Source organism: Syngnathoides biaculeatus, chromosome 5 (genome assembly GCF_019802595.1).
Source record: "Syngnathoides biaculeatus isolate LvHL_M chromosome 5, ASM1980259v1, whole genome shotgun sequence".
NCBI classification, from domain to species: domain Eukaryota; kingdom Metazoa; phylum Chordata; class Actinopteri; order Syngnathiformes; family Syngnathidae; genus Syngnathoides; species Syngnathoides biaculeatus.
In genome coordinates, this window is record NC_084644.1 from 6,906,610 (window position 1) to 6,917,487 (window position 10,878).

The following is a 10,878-nucleotide window of genomic DNA, read 5'->3' on the forward strand; positions in this document are numbered from 1 at the left end:
TCAGCAGCCACTATTTCAGCCTTGCCAATGAACGCTTTCCGTCTGAAAAGAATACGGTATTTGGAATATGCCGGAAAAGGTTAGACATAAGCCAATGTTTTGTCGCAGGCGTGCCAACGAGGTATGTACAAAGAGGGAGTTTTACAGGAAGGTCATTTAGCGAGCGCACGCCAGTGTGAAAGCAAGCCGACGTGAAGGAGGCAGAAAGGTTTGAGTATAGACTGCTTTCACGCCTTAATTGAAATGGATGTAATAGAAAATTATGTTTTGTACACTACTGTATACGTCTATGGTGACTATGGTGCACTTGAAATGTTACTTGCTTTTTTATCGATTCACTACTATAAAATTGTGTGGCTGAATTTTCTCCAGTTGCTGACCTTGAAGTTTTGTCACATTTCTGAAATCCACAGTGAATGGCGATGTCAAAAAGTAAATTTTTTTAAATCATTTCTTACTTTTCCCTTTATCATAGTCAACCAATTTGAGCGTGCCTATTGCATTTTTCAATTTGAGTGTTTGGACTCGCCATGCTGTAATTTATTACATGACACATACTCATCAATCTGCAAAAACAGTGGAACCTCTAAGGTCAGCCACAATCCATTAAGGCACTCATTTCCCCATAAGGAATAATGGGAATTTAATGACGCTGTTAAAAACATGGCACTTCAGACCCAGTGTATAACTTTATGTGAGTGTGGAGGAAATTCTCTTTTTTTTGGGGGGGGGGGGGAATAATCAATAAAAAAAAATCTTGTCTTTGATTTTTTTTTTTAATTATACAAAGAGGGAGAAAGAAGAGCGAGACTGGGAGATGGCCAGGTGTCCTCTTGGTCTTTTTAAGCCGCTACACCAGAGATGTCAAACACAAGGCCCGGGGGGCCAGATCCACCCAACCGCTGGACTAAATATGCAATTAATTAGGAACAATGAAGAGGTCTTCAATTGGCTCATGAGATGAAACTGGTTTGGCTGACAAGCTGCAACTCCAAACGACGTTCTGAGTCAGCCTTACTGGTGTACCTCTTTGTTTTACTTTCTCAGGTCAAAAGGTGATAAATTCAAATGATGAAACTGATGGCTATACCAATATAAAGTCGAATACTATTGTAAGCATTTCTAACAATGGTGAATACCAATACAAAGACAAATACTTAAGTAAACATTTCTTCAAAGCTGCAGCATTGTCCTGATAAACCTGCTAGAGATCAGCAGGGCATTTGATTTCCAGCATGTTTATGGTGTTGAGGAGTATCTGCTTTGAAGTCAGCAAGGGTGTGCATCACTCCTCAAGGTGTCGCTGGGTCACACTCAGGTCACACAGCCGCTCGGAAGGAGAACAATAGACGAAGGAGAACAATATCGAGGCAAGAATAATAGAAACAAATACATGATAAAACGATAAATCTAACACCCGCAAAGCCAAACCTAGAGTGTGAATTTCCATGGTTCTTGTAAAAATCTGTACCAAAATTTGAAATTGTCATATATCATAAATGAAGTTCAGATATTACAAGCATTTTTGTGTTACCCAACATGAATAGTTGAAAAACGCATTACCCTTGAGTTCTGATTCCAAAACTAGTTCATAAATTGATGATGTAAATATGATGAGACGATTAAATATTTTTGTTCCACAGTCACAACGGCCCTCTGAGGGAAACCGGAACAACAGTGTGGCCTGTGAGAAAAATGAGTTTGACACCCCTGCCCTATACTCTCTCTGAATCTGCAATTCAGGAGAAAAAAAACAACAACAAAAACCGACAGATTATAAGGAAGGTCCTTCAATCAGATGCAGTAAATTTACATAATCAGGACATTCCCACCAGCTACCCAGCCAGCTGTTGTAGCCCGTTTGGGAATGTCCTTGGATAAGACAAACAATGGCTTGCTGCTCTTAGCAAGGCTAGACATCTCAGAGGCATTTCACCAGAGTTATGGAACAGTAGAAGAATGTATTATGGTGGAGATGCATTAAACATTATAAACGTTAATGTAAGTAATCTTAGCAACTCAGGAGTATCGTTCACAAACGGGTCATCTGGGGGGGTCGACCCTCACTACGCCTGTAAACTGCATTGTGCTTGTGTATTAGCATAAACTTGCTAAAACACCCTTCAATGTCCTTGCTTTTCCGCTATTACAATGCTCATTGTTAGTTTATGGCACGCTTCCCTCTCTTTTGTCAGATGATCAAGTGGAATTTTGAGCAGGAAAGCTTACATTTATCCTGAAATCCCTTAAAGTGTTTGAAAGTGACTTTGAAAGTAGTGTTAATGAACCCTGTACTGTTGATGTTGATTTGCAAGACACTCTAAATTGTTGTTGATGGCCTTACGACTGCCAATTTTTTTTTTTTTTTTTTAGTTTTTTTTGAGGCATCTTCAAATCAAGTGTGATATTTGATAACTTGTTTTAATTTTCAGCTGCACCATGACTAACTCAGCAGTAGTCCTTTTTGAGCGTTGCCTATCATCTTTTCCTCCAGGCCAAGGGGAATGTGTGTCAGAAAATATAAATTAATAGAGTAATATTCATGAATTTTGATGATCTGAACGGAGCACATATTTGAATTGATTTTCACTGAGAATCCAATCTGTTTCATATGTTATTATGAGTCAGTGCTCTTTCATTCTGTCCCCAATCAATAGCGAGTTTTATTAAAGTTGTATAGAGACAGGCCTTGGTTTTATATACATTATACTCCCCAATAATTAATATCTGACTAGTATTGACACAAAAGCGTCTCTTACACACAGAGTAAGTAGCTGTTTGGGAGAAGAGGTTGTTTGAATTTTCTTTGCTGGTGCCTTAAGATGGTGGATTCGTATTTTTTTTTTTACTTTTGTGGGGCAGGGAGCATGGTCATGGTGGGCCACCTGTCCACCTGAAACAGTGAGGCCAGATCTTTGATAAAGCCGTTCAGGTTTCCGTTCAGAGATCTTCGTGGCAAATGAACAGGTGGTAAACTGAAAATTCCGGGCGTACAAAGGAGACCATCTGAGTTCTGATGTGTGCCACAGAGTCAAGACAGACTGTTGTAGTTGTAGGTGTTACTAGACCATCAGCTATGGTGTAAGGCGCTTGCAAGGCTAAGTGACTCACTAGGAGGTTTCTCAAGGCTGATGGACTAATTCTCTTGGTGTTCTTGAGCGTGATGACGTATTGAGAGGAAAGGATGGTGTGGTGGTCTGATACGTGATGTCGTGTGACCTTTGGTAGAAATGGGTCTATTTACATGTTTCGTGTGATGTTGAAGTTGTCCAGTATTGAGAAGAATTCTTTGACCAGTGTGCCAGGGAGGAAACTGATGGTATAGGACTATGACTTGGAGTGGTGCGGAGCCAGCAACGATGAAAGCAAAGAGTTTCTTACACCCCCCCCCCCTCCGCTCTTAAAGGGGTACACATAATTACAAACAGAACACACACCCGCAACTTTATCTGCGGGCATGACTGACCACACCTGTACATTTTTCAAATGTGAGTGACTGCCCTCTTGTCTAACTCACTTTCCTCAGCTTCTCGATCACACCTTCATACACTCCGGAAATGTTCTTTTGGTATCTTCTGCAGCTCCGTCAATACAACCACCTTTATCAGTATCATCTTTACTGGCCAAATATGTAAACAAGACACAAGGGATTTGTCTCCGGTAGTTGGAGCCACCCTTGTTACGGCATAGATGTTGAGTATGACAGCAGACAGAGAGTCGATTGACAGAGAACTTTTTTCAACTCACAGTTGTGCAACAGATGCAGATTCTTCTAGCATTTAGAACAATTACAATGTCCAGTACAATGACTTTTGTGCAAGGGTGTCAAGACTTGAAGGAATGTATGCAGTTTACAGGAACTAGTCGTGCGATAATCTGGGACAATTTCGATTGTGCAAATGTTACGCATAGTCCTTAGGCACGAGACATTGGTCAAAAAAAGATGTGTAGATGGTGCAAAGTGTTGAGACGACCTCTTTGAGTGCACAAATTATCTACCCGGCAGAATGTGACAAACTCAAGGCAGATTATTGGCAGGACTTGGCAGTTCTATTGTACGTTAGCTGTTGATTGCAAGAGGGAAGAAGCTATTGGAATGCATGCTAGTTTCGATTTACATTATTCGGTAGCGTCTACCCGTGGGAATGAGCTAGAAGAGCTAGTGGCTAAGATGTGGAGGGTGTGATAGGATCCTGCCTGCTCCGGTCCGAGTTTGGGTGGTGTGCAATTCCTCTGGCGCGGATCGCGTGGTGCCGACAATCCTTTCAGCAGTTTTGATTTGATCTTCAAAATGGGATGTCTTAAAGACCCCCCCCTTGAGCTTGACCTTGTATTAAAAACCCATAAAGACATACAAAATTATGGCGAGCCGGGTCGGGTGGGTTGACGAGTTGTCATGGGGAAACGGCCACGAGTTGTCGTGCCAAAACTCTGACCTGGACGAGGCAAACAGCGGCAGGATCATTTTGTAGATGTGGTGGTTGCTCATCTGACCAACATTGAAACTCGTAGTTTGTCATATGGATCGGACAGCTATCGGTTATGACACAGGTGTCAAACTCAAGGCATAGGTGCCAGATCCGGCCCGCCACGCAATTTTATGTGGCCCACGACGGCAAATCATGTATGTCAACTTCTGGGATTCTTGTTCAAATCTGTACCAAAATTTCGAATTGTCATGTTAGCAATTGTTTGATTGTCACGTTACCAAACATCAAAAATAGTTGAAAAAAACATTACCCTTGATTTCTGATTCCAGAAGTAATTCATAAATTTCACATGTCAGTATGATGAGGCGATAAACGATGTTCATGGTTTCAGTCATAACAGCCCTCTGAGGGAAACCGGAACTGCAACGTGGCCCGCGACAAAAAGGAGTTTGACACCCCTGGTTTATGACATCAGTCCTACAACTTATCTGACACACCTTGCGTATGCCGACTCCTCTGTGCAGGATTGTCCTCTCTGCGAACCGTGACCCGATACGAGTCAGCCTCTCACCTAAATCTGCAAGACGCAATTATTCCTTTGTATCGAGCCCTAGTTACTCCCAGCGCAGGCAACTTTTATTCGAAGAGGATAGACATCTCCAGGCGCTTGAGTGACAATCAATGTGTTTTTTTTTTATTCTTATTTTCTCCGGTGTCTGGCTTTGTGGCGTGGCGCTAAGGAGGGAGTGTGTCAGACTCTTTGGCTGGTTCGTGCGTCCCCGTCCCCCCCCCCCTTCCCCACCTTTGTCATCTTCTGCCCCTTAGGAACTGCAACCTGCAGAGAAAGCATTCATTTAAGCACACGCACACACACACACACACACACACACACACAGCACACACGCTGCAAGTGCACATTGTTACACTCCAAATGAGTTCTCTTGACAGTGCGTGTCAGGATGTTGCTCGGAGGCTGCTTCTGTGGCAAAGCAGTCACACACGCACATACTCATCCCCGCTCATTTCTAACTTTGTGACTCTGCACTTGTATACTCGATAGTAGTCTTTTACTATGAACTATTACAACTTCTCTCTGGTTTAGTCCTCCAGTCCCCCCCCCCACCAAAAAAAAAAAGTCATTAGTGTAAATCTGTGCAGCCGCTCTGCTTACTCTGCATTTACGCACTGAGAATTACAGCGCTCTGCTTCCTGTCCTCAGCGGCAGAGGAAGCAGTTTTATCACCCAGCTCCCCCTTTGAGTTCAGTAATTACACACAAGCGGAGTATTTTACAGAGATAAATCTGCTGGCTGCGTAGGGAACTTTTTTTGAGGGGGGGGTTCCTTGCCTGCAATATGTCACTGTGATAGCAAATTTGATAATGTGTTGCATAGCCACATGTGCTCCGAGCTCCAGTGCTTGATGTAAATAAGTACATTCCCTTTCAGAAGTAATCGTTTTATCCATTTTGCAGTGATTTCAATAAATCTGGGCGTGGTGAAATTCTTGTTTAATCTAATGTAGATTTCCCAGATTTACGCGGGCGCGTCGATTTAATTTGATTAAAAAAAATACATTTGCAATCAGTAGTTTATATTGTGAGACTGTGTTACGCCGCAGACCATATTGATATTTGAAAGGTTTACCGACTTGTCCGTTGAATGTACTCATTTATATCGGGCGCTGTACATTGCAGGCCACACGCAGTCGAAATGGACGTTCTTCCCCTCCCGTTTGCAGAGGAGCGTTACACCAAATAAGCTAATTTGTCAAATGAAGGGGAAAAAAAAAAAACTGTTTACCAGCATTTTGTGAGCCGCACCAGCCTCGGTGAGAGCATGCAAGCTGCTCTTGGGTAATTCAGCTGCCCTAACCGGCACTTTAGAGACTTAAAACACCAGGGTTACACACTTCCCTCAGCTCCAAGTGGCTGTTTGCTGACATCTAAATGTCGAGCTGTTAAATTCAGTGGCCCGGTGCGATGGCGTTTCAATTCGGGGACACAAAGACTTGATCAAGGGAGGAAATGATGACATCAGAGGACTGTACCCAACAAGACTTTATAGCTCAAGGTCAGTGTCAAGAAAGAAGTGTTATGATAATCCACAGTTGAAGCCTGAAGTTTACATACACTGCAAAAATACACATTTCACTTTTTGTCTCACTGTTTGAAGTCAAATCAGACTATTTCATCTTGTTTAATGCCAAAATAATGAGAGAGAATTTATTAGGGAGGCGGGGTACACCCTGAACTGGTTGCCGGCCAATCGCAGGGCACATGGAAACTTGAAATTGACCATAATTCCCGGCCTACGGAACGCACCTGGTTATAAGCCTCACCCAGTACATTTGTAAAGGAAATACCATTTGGTACAAACACAGGCCACAGCCGTGTCAAAGCCACAAGTCCCCACATTGAAACACGAGATATTTACAAAGAAAGACAGTACACAGAGAGTTTAACGCTAGCACCGCCGCGCTAACGCTAACACTGGTGCCACTGTGCTAACAGGGCCGAGTTTAAAAAAAAAAAAATAAATAAATAAATAAAAATAAGATACTGGTAAAAATCACTGAGAGACAGCAGTAACACGCTAGCACATCGCTAACAGTGCCGGACCGGTAAAAGTCACTTCTCCGGCACATATATTCCACCGGTTTCACTCTTACCTTTTTCCGCTCGAGTGCCCCCTGGCGGCCGTTAGAAAAAATGCACAAATTAGCCGCATCGCCGCATAAACTGCAGGGTTGAAAGCGTATGAAAAACGTCGTGGCTTTAAGGTACCAAATTTGACCACAATCCCTTCCATGATTTATGTATGATTTGACCCACGGACCTTGAGTTTACCATATGGGGTTTGACATTTTTTCTTCGCATCGCACAACACAATATGAAAAATTTACATTTTTCAGAACATATTTCCAGAGAACTTGAGCTCAAAAGATTCATTCAACTGGAGGGTTACACTGCAGAAATAATCTGTTCTATTATTAAATGTTGGGACGACCACTTGAATCACATCTGCAAAAATACTTTTAGTGCATGACTGAACGTTCCCTCTTTCTGGATGAGATCCATGCTCATTTTCTAGACTGTGTGCTCACGTCATTTTTGTGTGTGTGTGTGTGTGTGTTTGGCAGCTGCACGGCAAGCTTCGTTGTGACGACCAACCCATGTTGGAGCACATGGAGCAGCTGCTGGCCGAGCTGGGCGGAGAACTGGATTCCGAAGAGGCCGATCCGCTTGAAGATGAAGATTATGAACCTGCTAGTGATGAGGAGGATGCTAATGAAGACATGGCAATGGAACACTAACTACACCCTTTTTTCTCCCGCTGTGTAACGTCAAGTTTTTCTTTTCAATTGACTTTCCATTGGTCAATCTTCATCTATTTATCCAAGAACTGTATTTAAGTCAATCGAATAAAACTTGCAGCTGGCTCCATCAATTTACCTCTGTGTTTTTTCCTCATTAATCTTGTATAACCTTTTATATATTTTTTTGGGTAGTTTTTTTTTTTTTTAACAAGTCTAAACACTGAAGAATTTCCATTATTATTATGCATTAATTTAACACCTTGGGGTCTTTACCACCACCCATTCTACCAATTTGAATGCAGACAAATCTTTAAGGTTAGATAATGTCGCAGCATGCCTAGCGTCCTCTAAAAAAAAAAGTGCAGTTTTGTCATCATAGAGGGGCAAAGAAGGTCACAAACTGATTTAGTTGACCCAGTTTGTCACACTGAACGCCAATCAGCAGCGGTCTGATGTGCCACTGGCATCCTTATACACGTTGTAAAATAGATATTGTAATGAAAATTACACAAAATATTATTCAGTTCAATGTCTATACGAAAAAATAAATATGAGCGGAGAGCGTTGTCATTCATTCAAAGTTGCGGAAGTCTCACTCGACATCCGTGTGGTAGCCATATTGCATATCCAAGCCAGTAAACACAAAGGTAAGTTGGACGTAAATCTCATCCTCTTATATATATATATATATATATATATATATATATAATTATTTGTGTACTTATTTCTGAAGTATAAGTTGTAAGTGCAGTAGCCTATTTGATATAAATTTCACTCAGTCTACATTTTTATGTCTGAAATTTGGCAAAATTGTTTTGTTTGGACTCATATTTTAAGTTTTCAAAATATTATGACTGCCTTGTATTTACACTGTTAGACGTAACCAGAGGTCGCCATAAATATATATATATATATATAATATATATATATATATATGAACAAATTACTTGTGTACTTATTTCTGAAGTATAACGTCTAAGTGCAGTAGCCTATTTGATATAAATTTCACTCATTTTACATTTTTATTCTGACATTTGGCAAAATTATTTTGGTTGTTTGGACTCATATTTTAAGTTTTCAAAATGTTATGATTGTCCTTTATTTACACTTTTAGAAGTAACCAGAGGTCGCCATTTAACAGTGTGTTTTATAAAAAAAAAAAATCATGCCCAAAGGGGGGGGGGCGCACCCTCATTTGAAACCCCCCCGCCGGAAGGCAGACATTTTCAGTGGTTTTCCAAATTGGTCATTCCCATCCCTGCATGATAAATTACTGAAGTGCTTGCATGTACTAAATATTCACTATTCGCGCCCCCCCCCCAAAAAAAATAAATAAATAAAAAAACTTGAAAAGGGAGATGTTTGCGATTTAGCAACCGTCTGGATAACAGCATTAATCCTAGCAAAATATGTTTTCACTGCAACGTGTTGGCCATGTAAAAGAGGGGCGATATGGTGATATATAGATAGTAGTTATGCATGAAAATCTGCATCTGTGTTACAATCAGACCACGCCATTTGCATGTTCAGTACAAAGCATTCATTTCACGATGCATATCACAAACACAAGCACAGACACCCTCACCTTTTGAAGCCACTTTGAAGGATTCCATAAGCGGTAAACGGCAACGTTATCTCAGACGCTGGCCCTGATTGCGAGCCGGCTGCAACCTGTTTAAGAATTTCAAGGTTCAGATGCGCGACGAGGGAGATGTTAAATAAAGCTCTGAAGGAAACGCGCAGATCCGATCCTCTGCCGCGTGATACGAGCCCCGTCTTATCGGGGCCTAACCCGATGTGACGTGTCGTTATGTGTCGAGGGGGGCTTTTGCAACAACATTTTTGTTTGCGCGCGAGATGCTTATAGTGTATGATAATGTAGCGGGAGTGCAGGCTTAGAGGACTGACTACCTGCAGCGAGGCTGTCATCCGACATTTGGCTACATAATTACGACGAGCTCTGGTGTGTCTGCGTGTGTGCAAGCGCCTGTGCTTGCCTCATCTGCAGAGTTGTGTGATTAATGACTCCAGGGGTGACTGAACACGGTCGGTCAGCCCTTTCTAGTTATTCTGAGCTGACCTATTGTGAGTGGGCCGCGGTGGACGCACAAAAGCCTCGGGTAATCTCCAAATCCTTGGCCATTCTCTCACCTGTACATCAGCATCAGCACCGGTGCAGTATTTTTTCTTTTATTTTTTATTTTTTTTTTACCCGCTGAGAGGAGAGAATACGATCTCCGCACAAGGACACACATTAAATCACGAGGGCAGGACAGTCACTCTTACAGAATAGCTCACCTCGGTCTCCGGTCTTTGTTAGAATAGTTTTCTTGGGACCAAGGACAAAATAATAATACATAATGATGATATAAAAATGAAGAAATTGAATAAGTATAGGGCCTTAGAGTACTGATGTTGTTGACACGGAGTGTTCTTATTTTACAGTGTGTAGGCACTTGGCTGTAATTTGTGAGATACAATACGTGTGTGTTTGTGGGAGAAGTTGAAGGACTGAAGATATTTTATACTTGACTGGAATGCGATGAAAATCTAGTTGGAGTTGATTCGTCACCGACATTTGTATTTTTTTCAGTACAGGACTGCGATCCCCAAACTTTTTTTGCATCACGGTCTGAATTTTGATGGATTGCTGTGGAAACACGTACAAACAATTAAACATACTAAGCACCTTTGTGCTGAATGTGGTTGTAGCAATAAGTAATAAAGTACGCTATAGCGCAGCGTGTTGTAAGACGGGACATTGTGACCAGGCTCCCAAAACTAAATTCTCACAGTTCTGAGGTCCCGGGTTGAATCCTCGGACCCGCCTGTGTGGAGTTTGCACGTTCTCCCCGTGCATGCGTGGGTTTCCTCCAGGCACTCCGATTTCCTCCCACATCCCAAAAACATGCAACATTAATTGGACACTCTAAATTGCCCCGAGGTGAGATTATGAGTGCGGCTGTTTGTTTCGATGTGCCCCGCGATCGATGCTTTTCATTGACGTCACGCCGCCCACGTGTTTTTGTTTACGACGCCATTTTGGACGGGAAGATCGTGTCTACATATCATGGCTAGGATAAGTGTATAATGTAATGTTTTAGCTACGGTTATCGCCTGATCTTTTATTT

General features: G+C 41.9%; 1 protein-coding gene across 1 annotated transcript in view; it reads left to right on the top strand.

Moving 5' to 3' along the window:
• Positions 1-7,883, top strand: part of si:dkey-12j5.1 (uncharacterized) — a 36,711-nt gene extending 28,828 nt beyond the window's left edge. Inside the window, exon 11 of the mRNA XM_061820507.1 lies at positions 7,571-7,883. Coding sequence (XP_061676491.1) covers positions 7,571-7,744 — 174 coding nt within the window. The 3' untranslated portion in view covers positions 7,745-7,883. The remainder of the gene's footprint in view (positions 1-7,570) is intronic.
• Positions 7,884-10,878: the final 2,995 nt, after the last annotated feature.